The sequence below is a fragment of the Lytechinus pictus genome, chromosome 11 (genome assembly GCF_037042905.1).
Source record: "Lytechinus pictus isolate F3 Inbred chromosome 11, Lp3.0, whole genome shotgun sequence".
NCBI classification, from domain to species: Eukaryota; Metazoa; Echinodermata; class Echinoidea; order Temnopleuroida; family Toxopneustidae; genus Lytechinus; species Lytechinus pictus.
The window spans coordinates 5,678,938-5,702,411 of record NC_087255.1 but is presented as its reverse complement, the minus strand read 5'-3'; the positions used below and the strand labels follow the sequence as shown (position 1 = coordinate 5,702,411).

The 23,474-nt window shown below is 36.3% G+C and overlaps 1 protein-coding gene across 4 annotated transcripts in view; it reads left to right on the top strand.

Annotated features, from left to right (window-relative positions):
- LOC129271424 (oxysterol-binding protein-related protein 9-like) overlaps positions 1-22,999 on the top strand; it is a 52,048-nt gene extending 29,049 nt beyond the window's left edge. For all 4 annotated transcript variants that reach the window (XM_064106492.1, XM_064106489.1, XM_064106490.1 and 1 more), the window contains 10 exons: positions 57-145; positions 2,163-2,325; positions 3,241-3,418; positions 5,062-5,146; positions 10,745-10,855; positions 11,246-11,450; positions 12,320-12,398; positions 12,989-13,080; positions 14,461-14,596; positions 15,582-22,999. In XM_064106492.1, coding sequence (XP_063962562.1) covers positions 57-145; positions 2,163-2,325; positions 3,241-3,418; positions 5,062-5,146; positions 10,745-10,855; positions 11,246-11,450; positions 12,320-12,398; positions 12,989-13,080; positions 14,461-14,596; positions 15,582-15,848 — 1,405 coding nt within the window. In that variant the 3' untranslated portion in view covers positions 15,849-22,999. The remainder of the gene's footprint in view (positions 1-56; positions 146-2,162; positions 2,326-3,240; positions 3,419-5,061; positions 5,147-10,744; positions 10,856-11,245; positions 11,451-12,319; positions 12,399-12,988; positions 13,081-14,460; positions 14,597-15,581) is intronic.
- Positions 23,000-23,474: the final 475 nt, after the last annotated feature.

The following is a 23,474-nucleotide window of genomic DNA, read 5'->3' as shown; positions in this document are numbered from 1 at the left end:
ACCAATATGGTGTAATTATTGTTATTCACTGTTACTTTTTGTTTGGACTGAATTAGAGTATTCCATAGAAATGCTGAGAAGGTTGAGGGGAGATTGCAGACTAGAGCAAGACAAGATAGCTGTCCTGAAGAAATGGACCAAGATGGTACGTATACTCAAAGGCCCGTATTCGGAAGTCAGGTTTAACTTCGACTGTGGTCTAACTCTGTGCTAAAATTATGGGAAGCCAAATGTTTCAAAATTTTGTTTACAGTGAATGCTTCTCATGTTTACTGTGCTCTTTACTAATTCTTTAATGGTGAAGACAACTGTCATACATGTACTTATCCTTCCCAGGCAGTTAATAGTGTTTTTGGAGTCAAATGAGCTGATACATCGAATCTCTACTGTTGGAGATTTATGTAACAATTGGCTTTCCATAGTTAAACCACAACTTAAAACCAGAGTTTAAATCAAACCCGACTTCAGAATACGGGCCTATGTAAATTCCAGGGCCCCGTCTTACAAAGAGTTACGATTGATCCGATCAACCTCAACTGTATGGAAATCCATCAATGTCGTAATTTTTTCTGCAGGAAATTTGCACAATGTCCTTTGTAAACAAAGAGCACACTAAATTTTTATGAAAAAATATGAATGCATGAATATACATCATATCTAGAAATATTTGGATAATTAACATGCATTTTTTATGTTGACGTCGTTGGCTTTCCATAGTTGAGGTTGATTGGATCAATAGCAACTCTTTGTAAGACGGGGCCCAATTGTGGTAATGTTCTCAATCACTTGAACTGTTTCAAAGTTAACAAGTGTATGTAATTATTCTATTACCCAAGCAAAGTTATGTGTATTATATTAGACAAAGATGTGGATACTTGCTTGGTATTTGATAAACGAACTTCCATCTTGAAAAATAAAGGGCTGGTCAATAGAACTAAAGACCTATCTTTTCCAGCAACTTTGTGAATAATGTGTGACGTATGGGGGAGCTGGTGCCTTTGAATGTTTTCTTTTTTTACAGATAAATGGCGCTATACAAATGCTGTTCATCATCAACTATTCATTAAGACCAGTCATTAGTAGATTTTTCTCTTAGCTGAAATAAATACTGGTAACATGACTGATTTCAACCAATCATTTGATTGGAATCCATATGGGTGTGTTGGCCCAGTTGGTAGAGCGTCCATCTCACAACCGGGAGGTCGGGGGTCCAAACCCCCGGCCGCGTCAGACCAAAAGACATTAAAAGATGGGAATTGCTGCTACCCTGTTTGATGTTCAACGATAAAAGGGATAGAGCCTCGTCGATCTGGCGGCTGTCAGGCCAACAATCAGTTGGGCAAAGCAAATTTTCAGCATATTTCATTTCATGTCTATTTCGAACAATAAAATATGGATTTTTGGATATCATCATTGTATAATAGAAAAACAAGATAGTTTGTATCAGTTTTTTATTAGAAAGATATAAACTCTGCGGGGTAGGAAATAGTGCTTGTTTTCTAGCAGCTATTTCTTTCATTATGAGGGCTAGTTTTTTGTGCAAAGAGCAATTAGTGCTGTAAAAAAGTTATTCTGCTGTATGTAGAAAATTGAATTTCTTCATTTTTTTGGATATTGTTCGTGGCAGATGTTGGGGGGGGACTTTAGGAAAGGTGGTCACCCCAATGCATACAATTTTTTTGGGGGGGGGCTGGCTGTCATGATGGCAAAATCTCCCTTTACCTTCGTTAAAGGTAAAAGAAAGTACATGTAGTTGCAGCAAACAATAAGTTTATGAGAAAGTCTTTTAAATCAAGGTTAATTGTCACGTAATTTATCACATATCTATATCTAGTACATTAATGTAAACTCATCTTTGTGAAATCATGAAATCTTAGCTCAAAACCGATAATTCTGATGATCACTAACACAGAAAAGCATATGTGGGACAATGTATTATTGCTTGGAAAAAATACCCAACATTTGATTGAGTTCCGCGTTTACTTCGTTCATTTCTCAGCGATTACGTATTTTCTTCCAGAGTCATTTGGCACGTATTATTTATTCATTTATTTATACATACAAACACTTGTGTGGTCATTTTATTGGATTTCGTCCGAACTCATTTTGAGATCGTTACCACAACTGGAAGTTATCTTTAATTTCCTACGTTTGTGTTCCAGCCATTGACTGTCAGAAGCACGGTAGCATCATCACCCATCTTCTCTCTCAGGTTCGTCTGGGGATGGACCTTACCAAGGTTGTTCTTCCTACATTCATCCTCGAGACAAGGTCGTTACTGGAGATGTACGCCGACTTCTTTGCACATCCGGAACTGTTCGCAGAGTAAGGAATCGATGCGTATATTTTAGATTTTTATCATGTGTGTGTATCATTCATTTGGAGCTCGAGTGGGAGTACCTTTATATTAGTGTAGTAGGTTTCACGGTACACCATGTATCTTTTTTGGGTAAGTGTTGGTCCTGAAAAGGACCACCCAAACTCGACGTTTCGACAAGTGTGTTCTTGTCGTCTTCAGGAGACAAGACGACAAGAACACACTTGTTGAAGCGTCGAGTTTGGGTGGTCCTTTTGAGGACCAACAATTACCCAAGAAAGATACATGGTGTACCGTGAAATCTACTACACTATTCTTCTTTGCCATGGAAACCTTCAGAAGTTATACCTTTATATTTCAACACCAGGCCCATCAGGATGTAGCTATTACTTTTGAGCGGTGATGCAACACTTATGTACAAGCAAATGTTTGTAACTTTTGCATCTTGTCACAGAAACTCTGATGATATTTCCACCCTAAATGTTGCTGGTTCTATCATTCAGCCAGTCCCCAAGGCCCATGATCTAGTGGTAATTGTCGAAAATAGATTGGGAATGAAGTCCCATGTTAAGAATATGTAATGTGTTTACTAAGAATTTTACTATTGCATTATTAGTATTATTATTATTATCATCATCATCATTATCATAATCATTATCATTATCATCATCATCATCATCATCATCATCATCATCATTATCATCATTATCATCATCATCATTATCATCATCATCATCATTATTATCATCATCATCATTATCATCATCATCATCATTATCAACATCATCATCATCATTATCATCATCATCATTATCATCATCATCATCATTATCATCATCATTATCATCATCATCATTATCATCATCATCATCATTATCATCATTACCATTATTATCTTGTCATATTTTCTTGATCCCTCCCAGTATCTCAGACATAGATAACCCTAAGGAGAGGATGGTCCAGGTTGTGAGGTGGTATCTGTCTGCTTTCCATGCTGGCAGGCAGGGCTCCGTCGCCAAGAAACCTTACAACCCCATCCTCGGGGAGACCTTCCAATGCTACTGGGACCTCAAAGGAGACAGCTCAGACGATTCAGTGAAGGTGAGTGCTATCAATACGTCGTTGCACTGCCATCTTAGAAGCTGAAGCTATTGCCTTGCGTGCAGTGGTGATCTGTGGCTGGCGCATCTCTGACAACTCTGTTTACGCTTGTTTCTATATCCTCTGAGGGAGGGCGCTATGAGATTATGATGTCATATGCAGAAGGTCGATAAGCTGACCCTACATGTTGTGTATGGACTTTACAAATTATTTGCGTAGGGGCTGTCCTATCCCTTTGTGAACTTAATTAGGCTTCCTTTCATGCGTCATATGAGGCAATATGTTATGGGGTTGTTAGTCCGTCCATCCTGTTATTTTTCTGAGAATCCTTTCTTTTTTTTTGTGAAGTAAATGTCAATTTCTCTCTTTATTTGATTAATTCTAGATGTAAAACATAAAGTAAATGCGCAATTTATGGAACAATTAATCATTTTTTTCTTTTCAACTAGGCCTAGTTCATTATTATGTCTAGTTAAAAAAAAATGTTTAGGTGCTATTAATAGACAGGCGGTTGGAGTTAACTGATTTATTTTTAAAAGATTTTTTTTTTTTTATCCTTCCCCAAAAATAACTGAAATTTTACATTTCACATCTTTACATCCATAAAATTCCATCTTTGATAAAAAATTTTTTAGATTTAGTTGAAAACTATAAAGATATTGAAGAATATCCCCTTTCTTTATTCTGAAAGATCGTTTTAAGTTGATTTCACACTCGATCTACGATATGAAAGTCTACATGTGGGATAAGAGTAAACAGTACTATAGTCCCACAGACATGCACATATGCCATCACTATCTTTATGATATGAATGTTCAAGCTCTCTCTATGAAGCAAAGCCTGAGAAAGAGTAACGTTATCCAAATTACCTTAAAAAGGGAAAGTTTGTCTTATCACTTTTTCCAATGATAATTATTTGATAACGAAAAAAGAGGGGAGTAGTTTATTAACATTTATTGTCTGACAAAGTAGACCAAGGGAAGTGTGGACCAAAGGGCAAGTAGACCAACTGTAAGTAGCCCAAGTGAATATTAAAGGTAATAGACAGTAGTTGCTGCAAACATTTATTTCATGAGAAAGTCTCTTAAATCAAAATATCATCATATATCTAGATCTGGTACATTAATGTAAACTTATCTTTGTAAAAGCGTGAAATCTTAGCTCAAAATCGATAATTCCGATGACCACTAACACAGAAAAGCATATGTGGGACAGTGTATTAATATTGCTTCGAAAAATACCAGACATTTGATGGAATTCTGTGCTTATTTTGCTCATTTATCAGCAATTACGTATTTTCTTCCACAGCTATTTGGCACATATTTTTTATTTATACGTACAAACACTTTGGTGGTAATTTCATTGGATTCTATTCTTTCTCATTTTGAGATCATTACCACAACTGGTGGGTGTTTCATTAAGCTGTTCGTAAGTTACGAGTGACTTTAAGAATGACTGGTGATCCTTTCTTGTGTTAAATGGTGTACACCAAAATGTTCATTGGCGATGGTTTAGCGCGTAACAAAGGATCACCAGTCATTCTTAAAGTCACTCTTAACTTACAAACAGCTTAATGAAACGGCCCCCAGGTATTTATCTTTAACCAAAGAACTCCCCCCTTCATCATTTCTCTCCTGGTTTAGAATGAAGTGCCGGACGGTCCCATACCATGGGCAGGATCAGACCAAGTGTCCTTCATTGCCGAGCAGGTATCCCATCATCCACCAAGTAAGTATTCCATCATCCCATCTTTTGGTCATGATCAGGGGCGGTACTGGGATATGGTTCCATGACATTTGCTCCGACATTTTCGACATGACATTTTCTCTGACGAAAAATCTGCACATTAAAAAGATGCTCCAGGTTGAAGATATTCATATTTCAATAAAAGAGTAAAATTTACAGAGCAAAATGCTTAAAATTTGATCAAGATTGGGTAACAAATAACAAAGTTATTGAATTTTAAAGATATGCATTATTCTGGGGAAACAGTTCTAGGCATGTCTTCATTGATATTCATTAGGTGGGCTGATGATGTCATATTCCCACTTGTTCTTTTGTTTATTCAAAAAATTTTCACCAAGAGCTAAAACAATTGGATTGACAACTTATTACGTGCATTAGTTATTTATTGCTGCAACTTATTTCATCATAATGGAGACACATCATTTAAACATGTAATAAATAATGGAAACAATTATGATTTCATGTAATGATATAAGAAAAAGGAATGTGGGGATGTGACATCAGCCCACCTAATGAATATTCATGACGACGTGCATATAACTGTTTTCACAAAAATATTGATAAACTTTAAAATTCAGTATCTTTGTTATTTGTTATCTGATTTTGATTAAATTTTCAGGATTTTGCTCTGAATTTTACTCTATTTTAGATATAAATATCTTCAGCCTGGAGCAACCCTTTAAGTCAAACCTAAAACCTAAGCTCCAAAGCTGAATGAACCCTAATCCTTATCTTTACATTATACTGAACTAAAAAGCTATATTACGATCCTATCTCTGACCCTATGTCCATTGAGATATTGAGACCAGAGCAAATGTCGCAGGAGCATTTATCGTATCACCCTAGGATATATCTACGATATATGTTGAAGATATATATACTCTAGGGATTGGAAGGGGTGGGGGGCAACATGGCCTGAACGAGATGCAATATTTTTCCTGATAGGAGTAATCAGAGCTGCCAACCAGTACGTTTTTGGCGTATTTAGTACGTTTTGGCAATCAAAATACGACAGTACATGTATGTTTTTTCTTTAAAAAATATGATTTTTTAGAAAAAATATATTTTTTTTTTTTTTTTTTTTTTCAAATTGTAATTTATTGAGAAAAATCATCTCTATATGTTTCTATTTCATAAGACTTACACAAATATGGTTATTGGATCAATGTAATTTCAGGTAACTTTTTTTTTTTTTTCAATCATTTTGTTAATACCAGGGTGAGATATACACATGTTTCAATGTTGTTTTTTTTCATCTGCAAGAGCAGTGCGCATTTTAGCTTGCATGCAGCTTGAGCGCTGCGATGAACGCACGTGCCACGCATTTTTATTATGAAATACAGTTTTTTGGGGAAAAATACTTTTTTTGTATCACAGAATACAATTTTTCATTCCCAGAGGTTGGCAGATCTGAGTAATATACATGTATGACCCATTCCTCTCTTTTCATTACCTCTGTGTCTACTTGTGAGCCATCACAGAGAACCATTGAGAAATTGTAACACGACAATGTTGACTTGGCCCCTCTTCTGTTCTTTCAACTTGTATCTTCCTTCTATGCCGAGTGTCCAGATAAACAGATGTCCATCAATGGACGATGTGGTCTGAGATGAAATGTGTTTGGGTCATATAGGATACCAATCGAGTATGAGACCAAGTTTGGATATAATGAAATAAGGGATTCACTAACATGGTCACGCATTTCTGTATTTCTCACCTCATATCTTCTTTCTATGCTGAGTGTCCAGATAAACAGACGTCCATCAATGGATGATATCGACTGAGATGAAACGTGATTGGGTCATGTGGGATGCCAATCGCGTATGAGACAAAGTTAGGATATAATGAAATAAGGGATTCACTACCATGTTAACGTGGTCAAGACTCATTTCTCTATTTTTCACCTCATATCTTCTTCCTATGCTGAGTGACCAGATAAACAGACGTCCATCAATGGACGAAATGTGATCGATCATACCGAAATGAGAGACAAGTCGCAAATCAAAATTCCTTGGAATTCGACACACAAATAAAAAAGTCAAAATTGTGAAGATTTTTTATTTTTTGATTTTTTGATTCTTCCATGTTTCATAATTACTCTGTGAAAAAGATGAGTGAAATTGATGATGGGAATATGATAAAAAAGCAGTTTTTCTGCGAGTGTTTTTTTGGTCAATTCGAAAATTTCTGATACTTGGCACGTTCGACTTGATCGAATTTCGCTTCATACTAAGCTCCGCCCCTAGCAACGTATGCCATTGTTGATTGGCTATTCATTTAAAGTCGTGTACAGCTGGCGGCGGCCGCTCGCTCGATCGATCGATCGGTTCAATGATTCAGCTTCAAAAGAAAGATCAAAAGCATCGATTTCAATACGTATTCTGAAATTCAAAAGGGGGGCTTCTTGACAATAGTTAACAAACGGGATACAACTTCTAAAGGGTTATTTTTTGGTGATAATAGTACCAGGCGGGGGTATTAGCGATAGATTGATACCGGATTTAGAGTATTAACCTGGCTATAATCGCGAAATAAAAGTCATGCAGAGACGCAAAGTATTCAGAACACGGTTTGTTTGCGAGGATTAATTTCATTAAACATAACATGGACATGTTGAAGATTATCTCCATCATTTGCAAGTGATCGGGATGTTTTCAAGAGAGAACATTTTCAAAAGAAAGGGTTTACAATCCTTAAAAATATTGTTTGTTCGTGAATGTGAGTTAATTGATCTGCAGTATCTTTAACAAAAGAAACAAAATTTATGTAGAAAGCTTGGTGGGCTTCATTATTTCCAATTATTTATAATCAAGACATTGTTGCCCTCAATTTTTATCATGTTTGAATGAACGATAGAGAAAGCGAAAGAAATAACTGTACAAACAGAAAGTCTGAGACAGCTAACGTCGACCAATGAAAAATGGCCGAAACGACCATGGAGAAGGTTTAGTGCATTTTTTTGGATAAAGACATTGATTGAAAATATCAGTCATTTAAAATACACATATTGAAATAAACATTTCATAAAAGTCATTGTCATGTTGTTCCATTCGACTGTGTCCAGATCTATTCTCTCTTTCCCTCTCTCTTATTCTCTTACCTACTTCTTTCGTCTTTCTTGTGTTTTATTTCTTCCTTTCTTCCTCTCGGCCCCTTTTCGTTCGCTCTTCTTATTCAGGTCATTCGGTCTCCTCTCTCTAACCCCCTCCCCTATTCTATCTCATCCCCTTTCTCTTCTTTAATTCTTTCGTCCCTCTTAATCTGTTTTTCTTTCTTCCCTTTCGATCTTTTTTTTTTCTCTGCCGATTCTTCCCCCTCCTTTCCTTCTTCTCTCTTGCCTTTTTTTTCACCCTCCACTTTTTGTTTTCAATTTTTCCCCTTTTCTTCATGTTTTCGTTTCTATTTACATAATTCTGTTTTTCGTTCTTCTCACCCTTCGATCTTCTCTCTTTTTGCCGGTTTTCTTTCTTTTTTCCTTCTTTGTTTTCTCCCTCCCTCACCCACCGCCTTATTCCTCTTTTTTTCTTTCGTTCCTCTTTATATAATTATGTTTTCCTTCTTCCTCTCCCCTGCCCATTCCCACCATCTTATTCCTCTCCCCCCTCCATTTCTTTTTCTTCTCCCCCGTCGATCTGCTCTCAATATTTTTTAACCTCATTTCTTCCCCCTTTTTTCCTTCTTATTCCCCTCTCTTGCTCACCCCACCGTCTTATTCCTCATCCTTTTTCCTCTTACTTCTTTTGTTGTTCTGTATTATTCGTTCTTCTCCCCATTCGATCTTCTATTTTTTTTCACAGCCGTTCTTTCTTCTTTCTCTTTCCTGCCCACGCCCACCGTATTTTTCCTCCATTCTTCGTCTTATTTCTTTAAATCCTCTTTATATGTTTGAGAGTGAACACATGCGAAAAAATATCGAACAGCTTTTATTGTTCTTTCTTTAATCATTCAATCTTACAAAGACATCATTGTTGCACAAGGCATTTGCAACAATCTTCTGATTCTTTATCTGTATTACTGCGTTAGAATATATATATATTTTTTAAACAAGTGCACACCAAGCTACCAATAATGCCTATAGAATTTCCATTTATTTGAAAGCAGGATAAAATAGCATTGCACATTAAATGCCTTGCTCACAGGCATAGGTGCCGCGGCCGGGGATCGAACCCCAGACTTTTTATGTATAGCCTCCTCGCTCTTTTTGTTGTAGAGTTAAGACGTTTATGCCAGGTTTTTTTTTTCCGGAATCAGTTTTAGAATCACTATAACTTTTTTTTCATTAATATATCTTTGCTTTTTTTTCATACTAATTTTGAATCATTTCAATGCTGTAAATAATTATACCCCCCCCCCCCAAAAAAAAAGATCGATAATAGACGATATTGAGCAAATTATTCACGTTTTTTGTTCTCACTGCCTCAATATAACATAAGCATTCATAAAACATGATCACACAAGCCTTTCGTATAAAGATAAGGTTCAAATTGAAATATTTTGAAGGCTTATCTTACCATTTTACAACGGATAGTTCTTTTTATTAGAACATGCGGTTAAAGTTTAGGTCATGATGACTCGCTTGATAGATTACATGTGAGAGTAAACGCGATCGACATTCAAACAACCGCATAGAGGCAATTTGCGGTATATGAAATTGTTATTATTATTTAATAAACAAGACGATGATACAATGAAAATCATTGGTATACTCCCTCCTCACTGGTTTTAGGTCCGACCTTTTCTCCCTGCCTTTTATTTCATTAAAAAGGGAGATCATGACAATTATTTCTTTCACGAATATAATTATAAAACCCCAGTATAACTATGGAGCTATTACACTGATCTGTATAGAAGATCAGTGGATTGACATATCGAACCAGAACATTAACTTTGTTTCGTCTTGCAGTCGCGCGTGACCTGCAAGTTCACTATTGTTCCAAATGCAGCCTCCTCATTGGTCAATCGTTTCGCCTTCTTTGGCAAGCGGTTGCTAGGACATTTCGGTTAGCTCGGCGGTGGCAAAATAGATTTTTTTCATGGAGCGGATTCAAAACGGAAGTCAAACTTCGAAGGCGTTTTTCTCTTGATATTTATTTTCAAAAGCCCAATTCTTCTTGCATTCTAAGGCTAATATCTCCACTATTATTTACTCTTAAGGGTCGAGTGATATATCAAATTAAAGGTAAAGAAACGGAGAACAATAATCACTACAAAACTTGGATTTGAAAAATTCCGAGTTGTCTCTCATTTCGGTATGACGAGTCACAAATGGTCTGAGATGAAACGTGATTGGGTCATGTGGGATGGCAATCGCGTATGAGACAAAGTTAGGATATAATGAAATAAGGGATTCACTACCATGTTAACGTGGTCAAGACTCATTTCTCTATTTTTCACCTCATATCTTCTTCCTATGCTGAGTGACCAGATAAACAGACGTCCATCAATGGACGAAATGGCCTGAGATGAAACGTGATTGGGTCATGTGGGATGCCAATCGAGTATGAGACAAACTGTGTATAAAGAAATAATTAGTTTACTAAAATATTAACTTGGTCACTCATTTCTGTATTTTTCACCTAGTTTCTGCCTTCTATGCCGAGTGTCCAGATAAACAGATGTCCATCAACGGTCATATATGGACCAAGTCCAAGTTTCTTGGTCTGTCCATAGGAGTGGAGATGGTCGGTCAAGGTATGCATCTTTTGAATGTACATTTCACTTTCAATTTCAATTCATGTATTTCTACAAATGTAGCATGAAAATTATACAATTATACTGAAATTATACAATAAATACATACAGAATAAATCCAATAACTGCACATTCTGAAGAGAAAAAAATCAATATGAAAAGTATGTTTAAGAAGAATACTATAACCACAACTAGCAAATGTAGGAGTAGTGAAAAAAAAAAGATTTATCAAGGACTATGGCAATTTACACAAAGATAACATTGGCTTTCATGGAATTAAATATGTGTTCATATTTTCAGCGTGTTGCTCCAACTTGAAGCACGAGGAGGAATACATCATAACATTGGTTTTCATGGAATTAAATATATGTTAATATTTTCAATTTTCAGCGTGTTGCTCCGACCTGAAGCACGAAGAGGAATACATCATGACGTTCCCTAATGGCTACGGTCGATCTATCCTTACGATACCATGGTTTGAGCTCGGGGGCAAGTGTACCATCAACTGTGCCAAGACTGGCTACTCAGCACTGGTCTCGTTCCAGACCAAGCCCTTCTACGGTGGCAAGAAGCACCGGGTTGTTGCAGAAATAAAGTAAGTCCACTTGAAAATGGTGTTTTAAAGGAATAGAAATCCATTGGCGTAGTTGATAAGGTTCTGTGTTTTTGTGGACCAAAAGAATAGAAATAAGTCATGATAGTAAATTTGAAGCATGTCTAGAGTCAGATGACTTCATCAATACTTTTTTATCCGTTCTCCTTTTAAAGGGGAAATTCACCCTGACAAAAAGTTTATTGTAAAAATAGCAGAAAAATATTGCCAACGGTTTTAGAAAAATCCATCAAAGCATAAAAAAGTTACATGTATTAGAATTTTAATTATTTGATTTGTGACGTCATAAGCGAGCAGCTTTTCTGCACATCGTATTGTAAAAAAACTCAGTGAAATGCCATTTTTGCAGAAAATTGAAAATGTTTTTACTGTACCTTCAGTATATCAATAGACAAATCATTTCACACTGGTTCCAAAAAAGAAAACCACAATATTCATGAACTATTAAAAAATTGAAATATATGAACTTTATATTACATAACATATGGGGCAGCTGTTCGTTTACGACATCACAAATCCAAAACTTAAAATTCTAATAACTTTCTAAATTTTTAATGGATTTTCCTCAAACCTTCACCAATATTTTTGATTATTTTTTCTGTAATTGTTACATTAAACTTTTTTTCAGGGTGAACTTCCCAGTTTTCCTGATGGAAGAAGTAATGTTGTTTTTAGTCCAACAATTGCATTCCTCGATGTACAATATTTTGACATGTATAAAAGACTAGATTGCTGATTATGATATTATCTTGTTCATTGGAGTTATTCAATATATATAATTTCCTGTATTTAGTCAGTCTGTAGCTGGATTGTAAGATTGGTACCATTTTGTGTTCTTTTCCATTCTACAGACATGTATCAGATTACAAGCCTTTTGTCACAGTAGAAGGGGAGTGGAATGGTGTCATGACTACCAAAGGACCATCAGGGGTAAATACATGGAAATCTTGATGATGATGATGATGATGATGATGATGATGATGATGATGATGATGATGATGATGATGACGGTGATGGTGATGATGATGGTGATGACGATGGTGATGGTGATGATGATGGTGATGATGATGATGGTGATGGTGATGATGATGGAGATGAGGATGATAATGATGATGATGACGATGATGATGTTGATGATGATAATGATAAAAATAAAGACTGCTTTATGCACTATGCATACAAATCTCAAATATTACTTCCACCAATGAAATTGATATATTTTCAGGCATCTTTTTCAAGATCTATTGATGAAGATAGCCATAAATATTTATACATAGTTTAATTAAGTAAAATGTGAAATATACCTTGACAAAAAATACCCATCTAATAAATACAGATTTATTTTTTTGAAGCTACATGTAATAAGTGAGTGATTGATTATTTCCCTCCAGAATTTTGAGATATGTAATATGTTTTATTCATACAAGCAAATGCTTGATGATCATTTTGGAGTCTGCTAGAATTTGTTTTGTGATCATTTCTACCATTCTGGAACATATGTTTTATAATTATCATTTCAGGAACCTATTGTGTTTGTTGATACGAAAGAAATGAAGGTGAATAGGAAGAGAGTACGACCAGTGGATGATCAAGACCCGTATGAATCAAGAAAGTAAGACATGTCTTTCTTTTCTATACATTCTATCATTTGCTGATGTGGTTTACGGTACACCATGTGAAGTGTTGTAGAAACAGTGGATAGGAGAAGAGAAGAAATGGATAGGCGAGAAAGTGGAGATTTGAGAGTAGAGTTTTCTTTCTTGAAAGTAGTCCTGAAAAGGACTGTAAACCAGGAAAGATTGATGAGTTGAGAACAGCTTGAGTAGTAGAGCTAGTGAGGAGATGCTGGCTTGAGTCGGCGAGTAGAGATGATGAGTAGTAGAGAGACTCGACGTTTCGGGCAGGTTGACTGTCCGTCTTCAGCAAACCTTCAAACAACATCTCATTCTATCATTTGTTACGATACTGCAACAAATAACAACAAAAAATTAGTTTTAAATTTGATTTCCTTTTCTTTTTATTACAGGGATAGATCAATCATACACTAAACAAAATAAAACCAAACATCTTACATGCATGTCTTGGAGAGTTACATGTGCAATCCAAAGTTATGATGGTCCTGTATTAGATCCAGATAAAATCCAAGTTGGGTGGCGAAGATTCCTTAAATTAAAGTTCACAATGATGGCGATGATGAAACAGATGTTGAAGCACGATGAATAACAAGAGTCACTGTAACGAGTTGAAATGTCCGTGAAGACGATGGTGATGATGATTAACAGTCAATTTCAGCAATCCATGGGTTGAAAACGTTCATTAGAACAGGTTGATAATCTCGATGAGAACTGAGAATTCCTCTCTCAAAGTAACTGCAAACAGTTCGTTGATGGCGTGCAAATAATTCCACAGAAGATAAATGTTGTATTCCAGTTGGAAATAAATTATGCTCTGACATAAAGTCTGGTGTGAAACTCTTAGTTATGATCTGACATGATGAAGAAACTGCCAGCTTATATATAGATAAATTTCCACTATTCTGAAAGCTTCTAGTATTGTCTTTAAAAAGAACATTCTCCTTCTTTCTAGATCCGTTCAGTTCTAGAAGACCCTTGAATGACCTCAGTGAAATTAACAATGTAAACAACATAGCTAATCCTATTGTCCTTTTCACTGCCACTAGGAGTCTATTGTGTAGCAATCTCTATTGTGTATCTTTGAACATTCCAGAAATAACAAAAATTACTCAATCGCATTAAATATAGTGCCTAATAAAGCTCAACAGAGACATTCTGGAATATTCTTAATCATCCTATGCTATGAATATCCTTAAAGAGGAAATAACTAATACATTAATGTCATTGCTCTTACAATTCTACTTATATAAATATAACACTTTGCTCTTCCTTGTTGTGCTCCTTCATCCATATAATTTCATTTGTAGACACAGGCCATCCCGGATAGTCTAATTTATTTTTTCTTATTCTTTTTTAAGGTTGTGGAAGGATGTTACGGTAAATCTCAAGACACAAGAAATCGAAGCAGCCACCGACGCCAAACATTTCCTGGAAGAAAGACAAAGAAGAGAGGCCAAGGAGAGATTAGCAGAAGGAACAAAATGGGAAACGAAGGTTTGTACGGCTCTAGTGAGAGGATAAATGATGTTATTTGTTTTGTTTTGTTTTGTTTCTGGGAACTATGTTTGTTCTGTTTTAGTTGGTCATGCCGGCTCAGTGGTTGGTAGAGCATTCATCTCATGTTTGAAAGTCTAAAGCTTCAAAGGTTCTGATTAAAATGTTTCCCCCTATTCTAAACAAACAGAAAATATATTATGTTTAGCTACAAAGGCATAGTTTTGAAGGAAAAATCAATGGTAAACAGCAATCAAATATTGAATGTTGGCTGAATTCTCGGCTTCAGAGGATTGATGGGAATTTTGTTTATTATTTATGACACAATATAAGATGATCAGGGGCCCGTTTCATAAAGGACTTGCAACTGTTGTAACTTTGCCATTATGGCAACTACCATGGCAACAGGGCTCAGCAGCCAATCAAAATCAAGGTTACCATGGTAGTTGCCATAATGGCAAAGTTACAACAGTTGCAAATCCTTTATGAAATGGGCCCCAGATCTGCAAGTGACAGACTCTAGCACAATTTAGGGGAGGAATGCCAAGGACTGGGTTACTTGTGACAGCTAAAGTGTTTTTGAATGTCTGCACTTCTCCCCCAAAGATTCTTTTCTTAACTGCATTGATAGCTATTACTAATAGCTAATGATACCACCAATTTGATATGTGTGTGTGTCCTATTAACCAAAGACACTACAGGAAGAAGATCGACAACGCAAAGGTAAAAAAAGGTGGTTACTCAACGCTGTTGGGAGCTCTTCCCAAGCGTTTCATTGCGTGCTTTATGTACTGTCCGATCTTCCCCTTGTAGTATATTTGCATTAAGCCATTAAAGTTATGAAAAAGGAATAACAGAACTTTTAAGCTTGTTTTTTTTTTCTCCTATGTATGTAATCTATCTGGAAATAAACAGTTTTGAAAACATTCATGCAGTTTTCCTTTTTAACACTTGCCTTCTTTTCCACCTTTCTTCCAATCTGTAGTTATTCCACGAAGACGGTGAATGTTGGATCTATGACAATCCTCTCCTCAAGAGAACCCAAACTCAGAAAGCCAGGAGTGTGAAGAACGCCACCCCGTCCCCCCAGCACACCCCGACCCCCAAGGGCAAGCTGGGCAACCATCAGAACGGTATCGATGCTGCATCACCCAGTCGGTCTTACCCCTCCCTAGCCCCCTCCCGGGTCCCAGCCTCTGCTTCCAGCCCTCAACTATCACCCTCTCAGGAACTCCAAGATTTACTACAATGAGAGTCTGATTGAGTGTTTCTAATATTAGGCATGGGATTAAAACTCGTAAACCTCCCTCAGAGAATGACAGCTAACCCCTTGTCAGGAGAATGGAATGATCCGCGTCAAGCATCCCACTCGTAATTGTGGTCCGTTCCATTTGAAGCAAAGGGGGGTCTGAGTGGATGGAATATGCATGGATGGTACATGTATCTATGCCAAAATCCTCTGATCTGAAAATGGATTGTTACATGACCTTTGACATTGTGTCAAAGGTCAAATGAACTCTTGAAATGAAATAGTTATTGTGGGAGCTGGCTAAATATTGCTTGATAGCATTTATTTATGTACCTACATGTATGTTGTAATTTGTACTTGTACCTCTGATTTGAGAGGGATTCTGAGACTGTACCATTTGAAGAGGGGTGTCCCAGAGCAGTGATGGCTGGATTCTTTTTGTAATACACAGGTAAGTCACCCCTCTAAAGATAATGGAACAGTCATGGTTGTGATGTATGCAATAGTTATTACTTGATGATATCACGGTTAAAGTGATATTACGGTTGTACATGTTTGACAATACCCAAGGTATATATTGACGAGCCTCGTGATTATGTACCCTTATTTAAACCCACATTTCCTTTGGAATCTTGATAGGTCAAAACGTTCGATAAGCTGGTATCTGATGCATATTTGTCCTTGTTTGTTTCAGTTCTATATTATTTGATTATGATTATATCTTATTGTGATCACTTTCAACATTCTGATTCATTTATTTCACTGTTTCACAAGATCATTCTTTTTGTTGCAAGTATTTTCTGACGTGTCACAGTAAGTATCAATGCATTCCGTTTGAAAGCAGTCAAGCTAAGTTTTATAAGTTGTATATGTTTATTTGGCCAATTGAATTTCAGTTGTCAGTTGATGTATAACAGGAGTTGAATGGAAAGATTTTATTGTAAACATGTACAGAGAAAGAATATTTATATATATATATATCAATCAAATTTTCATATGATAGTTCCTTTAACCCTAACTAGGCCGGGCTTTTTTGGCTGTTCTGTGGCCGGGGGGGGGGGTTGATTCAACCCCCCCCTGAGATCTCGGCCGCCGATCGCACGAGCGCCGCAAAAATTTGCATGCTGTTAGTGTGCGATGTAATCTACAAGGCTGTATGGTAAAAATTTCCAAAATAACGAGATTTTATTTAATATTAATTAATTATGCTAATTTATGCATAAATCATACTTTTTGCTCTAATTCACTAAATAAAGCTCCTAGAATGCTAATTTTTGGTAAAAATATTCTTTGTAGCATTTTTAACAATGGCAATTGAAAAAAACTTCGGTTCGGAAATCAAGTTCTTATGTATTTTATTGTTTTATGAATTTCTTATGTATTTCTTTGTTTTTCAACCTTTTGTTTTTCTTTGTTTTTTTCACCAGATTTATTGCACAACCTTTTTGAAGCATTATTATACTAAAATCAATTGCTTTCAGCTGTTTAAAGTAAAAATAATCTTATCTTTATGAATAAGATGAGAAAACTTAATTTGCATTGACTTTGTACACAAAATCACGTTTTGGAACAATTTTTGGTCTGACATGCACTTACAAAATGTTGCGTAATTTCGGAACCGCGTACCCGGGCGTTGTAAATTTGGTCTCAAAAGATGCGCGAGACTTAAAGGTATAAACTCTGCGAGTGGCGCGGTTAAAAAATTTCGCGCGGCGGAATGATCCCAAAAAATGTTGAGGGGGGGGGTTGATTCAACCCCCCCCGGCCATTTTAGGGTTAAGGCCAACGCAAACCTTACTATTGGTCGTGACCCGAATTTAGAATAAAACGTAAAATTTCATGTGAATATTGAAATATGGCCCATCTTACTGTATAAAGTTCAAAATCATTGTATGGGCACTTATATTCAAATCTGTGACTATACTACCATCAAAATTAGAATAGGAGCGAACTGAATATCTAGTCATAATGACATTATAGCAATTGAAACCAATATCACCTTTACTCTAAAATAAAGGCTCTCAATCATCCAAAATCATTATATTAGTGTTCTTACAGTTGATTTGGACCTCAAATACAAACAATTTTCATTCACATTTTCAGAAACTAAGTAAAATGCGATTTGTTCCAAATCGAATTGTGGACCAGTTGAAACGTACGTGGAGGCCTCTAGGTATATGTATGTTCATCCAACCATTGTATCTGCATTTCCGACCTCTATTTTCCAGCTCACATGAAAGATAATGCTCTTGAGTCTCAAATTATCAAGGCTTGGGCAGTTCATGAAGACAAGGGAGCATGGAGAAAAATAGGGGTCAGACGTAATGAAAAAAGGTTGGATTATTTGATGGAATGGCCCGAAATATTCTGGAACTTGAAATCCTTTTTTGTTAGAAGTATTATCTTTTGCAGCTTGTTTTGTGAGACTGTTTTCGTGTAAAGTTTGCTTACATTTTTTAGAATTATATTAATTCTATAGCATATGTTTCTATGGGTTGTCATTGAACCGTCATAGGTTTTCCATGAAACTGGCCTGCCTGTTGATATATTCGCACAGCTGTTTACAAGTTACGCATGACTGATAACCTGTTTTTGTGCTAAATCAAATGTTTCAACTTTTGCCTGTTTAAAAGCAGTGGAGTGAATTACACGTATACCTAATTTTTTGACAAATAAAAAACATTGTATTCTGATACTCATATACTCCCCCAAAAAATTAATCTACTAAGATTTTGATTTCAACATAATTTTATAGGAATCATATTGATTGAGAATAGACTGTACACATGTGACATCACATGGCCTTAGAGACCGAAGCACGCCCTCACTCAGAGGACAAACAAGGTTGCTAGAGGATACCCACTCACACACTATCATGTCTTACTCAATCAAGTTCAAACTTGAGCGATCACACATAAAGGGTACCTTGGCAGGGTCATCATTTGTCCCCTTACATGGCATCGTGATAGGTTTCTCAGCTGCTTATGATGTCATTGCATGAGGTGTTTCTGATTTGGCACCAAGAGCATTGCGTTGGTGTGTAAAGTTGTGAGTAACTAGTGAACAGCTTCACGAAACGCCACCCAGGTTCACTGCAAAACCGTTTATTTGTACTGAATATATTATTATTAGCTCTTCTTTATATTTTTCAGTCTGTATATCATTTTTACTCACATCATACTTCAAATTATGTAAAGATAAATCAGAGATTTATTCACTCGTGTAACATCTTTATGTTGTACTCACATTTTATTTGTGCTGAATAGGTAATCAGTCTTTTAAACATCGTCATCAGCCTTCAAACAAGTGAACATATTCTTTGTGCAATTGTAAGAGAATGTGATCTTTTAGATTTGGACATTAAAGGGATTGTGGGGAAGGTAAAGAAACAGTTATTGTTAGTTTTCAAATTCTTTTCTTGTTATTTAGGAAGAGTATTCATGGTAAACCGTAAAGGAATTTAGTCACAGTAAACACAGAGTTCATGGGAAAGACTGAACTGTACAGTCAAGGTCAATTGTTGCCATGGTAGATCCAGATCTGGGCTCCGTAACACAAAGTTTAGCGATTATTCGCTGATTTGAAAGACGGATTCTGATTGGTTCCTAGTCAGTCTACTGATCAAATTGCGCATGCAACGGCGATCCTGATAGGCCATTTCATTTAGCGATTAATCGCTTAACTTTGTGTTACGGGACCCAGGTTTATATACCTAACGGAATTCGGTGAAATCATGAAATCTAAGCTGAAGAACAATCACACCGACAATCGCTAATAGTAACACAGATAAGACAAAAATATGCTGTCCCATATTTGCTTATCGAAATAAAAAGACTCGCCATCTGACTTGAATACCATGCTAATTATGCTCATTTCTCAGCAATAACACATTTTTTTCCCCAGAATCCCTTGGCACATATTTTTTATTTATACATACATGTACAAACACTTGGTTGGTCATTGTATTGGATTCTGTTCGAATTCATTTTGAGATCGTTTCCACGACTTATGTTCAAGGTGTAAAGGTCCATTTAATACAAAAGATTGCTGTCCATGGAATGAACTGAGCCAATTTTTATGGTGGTGTTTCACAAAGATTGAAGTCTGATTAAATATCATACTTAGATTTCCAGTAAACATTGTCAACGTTATTAATGCTAGCATTTTCAGTGCATTGTACAAGTGAAATGAAATTGACAGAACACTTTACGCTCCTGGGGCCCGTAACACAAAACTTAGCAATGATCGTAGAACATTTTTCTACGATTGATTCCATAGACTACAATGTACAATCAATCGTAAAAATTATGCGTACGATCAATCGCTAATCTTTGTGTTACGGGACGCGGGTGAATGTATTATTGTAATGATGCCAATGAAACCAAGATTTATAAAATCATGTGCGCTAATAAAATTATGGTAATTTAGACTTATTTGAAGAAATACATGTAGGGGGAAGTGGCGTACATTTTAAATACAAGTGGTTTTATGGAGGCCAGGGGAATGTCCATTTACAATAACCCGATACATGAATCGTTGATTCATCGATCAGTGTGATTCTAGGGTTAAAATAGTGCTCTAATTTCCGCTATCGCAATCACAAATGCAAGGATTCTGTGACAAAATTGCTCTCGACCAATCAAATCACTCCATTTCAGTAGCTTACATCTCATGTACCGTTGCAGCTTGTATCTTGCCGTTGATTGAGTGTGCATGGAACTGGGCTAATATTTCTGCAAGGGATATGAATAGGCCCTTAGAACCCTGTTTCACAGAAAATTTGAATCAACAGCAAGTTACAAACACTGTTACAAGCTACTGAAATGGGAACTGTTGATTGGCTCAGGGCGTATTTGTGGTAGCATTCTAGCAGGTGTCATTGATAACAAACTACCGGACCCATTCCCTTCCACGTACAGTGTACTGTACTATTCATAGCGATGGCAACTTTCACGAATTGTAGCTCTTCCGAATAATTACTGTCAATGTTTGTCGGTAGATGTTCATATTCTATGAGTAACTATTGATGTGATGATTATGTACTTGCCTGGATATTCATCCCTGAAAATGTTCATGGATGTTTTAATAGGTCGTATAATGAATGATTTGTGATTACATCTTATTCATGTTTTGATAGGCTATACTATGAATGAATTGTGGTAAAACTGTTTATGCCATGTTTTTGTATATTTCATAAAGAGATATTATTATCACATCATTATGAAGACAAAAATAAATTGAGCCCATGCAAGCGGGTTTTTTTAAATCATGTGACGCCGAGGAAATTGCAAGGGAAATGAAGAGATGCCATGAAAATAAATATGCTTGGAAATTTCTTCAGGTCTGAGGGGTGCTTCATAATAAATGTTCATTATTCATTCTATTTGATCATCTGCTTTCATTCCAAAAAAGTTGATAAGTTGGTTGAATTTAGAAAAGTAATGTATCAATGATAATTTGAAGAATTTAAAGTATGACTTGAATTAAAAACTTTAATAAGTGATGGTTTGAAGTGATGAAAGCTGAAATTGGATTTTCAATTGTAAAAGGGGATTTGAATATCACAAGATCAAAGCTAAATATGAGGGTTGACATTTGATTCTATGCCCAAAGTGCAAAGTTTTATGCAGAGTTCTCTTTTACAGTTTAGTGAATATTATTGGTAGGTAAGATTTATTGCACGGAGAAAGGGGAGGAGTTATGACATGAATATATGAGCTTGGTATGTTTTATTTGAAATGTGACAAGCATCGCAGTTTGGGCTTCCTATTGTTAAGTGCAAACATGATCAGACTTTATGCAACATTCATGTATTCACTTTTATTTGTTTCGACGAAATCTGCACTTGACGTGAAAGCTTGCCTGAGGTGACCTGAAATGACAGGTAGCGATTCCTACAACAGAGTAAGCGTTAATGTCAAGTTTTCTCCAACAAGCCCCTTATCTATTTATCATGTCTACGGGAAGACGTATTGTATCGGTAATTTCGATGGCTTGTCCATTATTGCTTTCCTCTCTCTAAGGTTCGTTCAAGCAAGTTTCTTAATCCAGAATCGCAAATCAGAACATGATTACTGCAAGAGAGCATTCAAGCAGTTTTACGGCAATGCTGTCTCTTCCTCGTTAGATATAGTACTGCATGCATGTACGATACTGTGAAGTTTGACCTACATGTGTAGGAAGAATAATTGTACATGTACATGTACACGTAGGTCAACTGGGAGCTCATGTACGAATTAAAATCGCTAAAACGTGATCGCTGCACAATACCGGCAGTGTTCAAACGGTTTTACAGCAATGCCGATTCTTCCTCATTGAAAGACATGGCACTGCAAGCCATATTGTGGTGTTTGACCCAAGAAGTACTTCTTCTACACTATATGTATGTCAATTGGTAGTGTATGCAGTGCGGGTCTGAATGGAAAACTGGCAACAAGATCACAAGGTCCGAACCATGAACGTGCTTAAGTAATTTTTGAGGCAACCATGCTGCAGTTTCATGTTTATACACTTTACAGTACCAAAGAAACCTTTTTCAATGTTTCTTATTTTGAAGTCTAAAAGATGGCAGATGTAACTGTCAACATATCACGTAAACGCAGGGTTCCCACAGTCATGGAAAATCCTGGAAAAATTTGTGGTCATGGAAAGTCGGGGAATTTGAAAAATTTGCGAAAAGTCATGGAAAAGTCAAGGCATTGCATTTACCTCTTGGCTATGGCAGCTTTCCATTTTTTTGTCTCTCGTAACTCTCATACTCTATTATAATTGGTGTTCATGATTTCCATTTTTTCCCAATTTTGTGACATCCCTAATTCTACATAGCTGACGGGACGTCATAGGAAGTCGTGGAAAGCAGCAATTTAGTCATGGAATTCTGTTTTCAAATTTCTGTGGGAACCCTGTAAACGCAACCATGTTCTGGACAAAAACGTTTTTGAAAAACGTGATTGTGAGGTGAAAAATGCTTGTTTGAATGCAACCCAATAAGAATGTAATAATGGAAGATTATGAAGAGAAACACACAACTCAGGATGAGTGTAGAGATTAATTGGAGGCTGACTGGGTTCGTAGAGGTATATGTTATTCAAATAATATGATAGGTATATGATGAGAATATTGAAATAAATGTGAATTAAAATGCAGAAATGTTGTCCATGGTCTAACTGTTGTTACTGCACAAACTGGTGTGGAAATGGAATTTGTGAGCAATAATTATTATGCTTGGTTTTGTTTTGATTGGAGAAGAGTAAACGATCTGATAGATTTAAAAAGAAAAAGATAAAAGATGTCGTGGGAGATGGTAAAGAAGGGGTGATGTAAATATCGAGTATGAAAATGTTTACTTCAAAGGTGGGTGGGAGATGATAATTTTGATGATGATTTTACTCCACTAGATAAACATGATGATGATGATGATGATAGTGGTGGTGGTGATGGTAATGGTGATGATAGTGGTGGTGATGATGATGATAGTGGTGGTGATGATGGTAATGATGATGGTGATGATGATGGTGATGATGATGGTGATGATGATGATGGTGATGATAGTGATGGTGATGATGATGGTGATGGCGGTGATGATGATGGTAATGATGATGGCGGTGATGATGATGGTGGTGATGATGG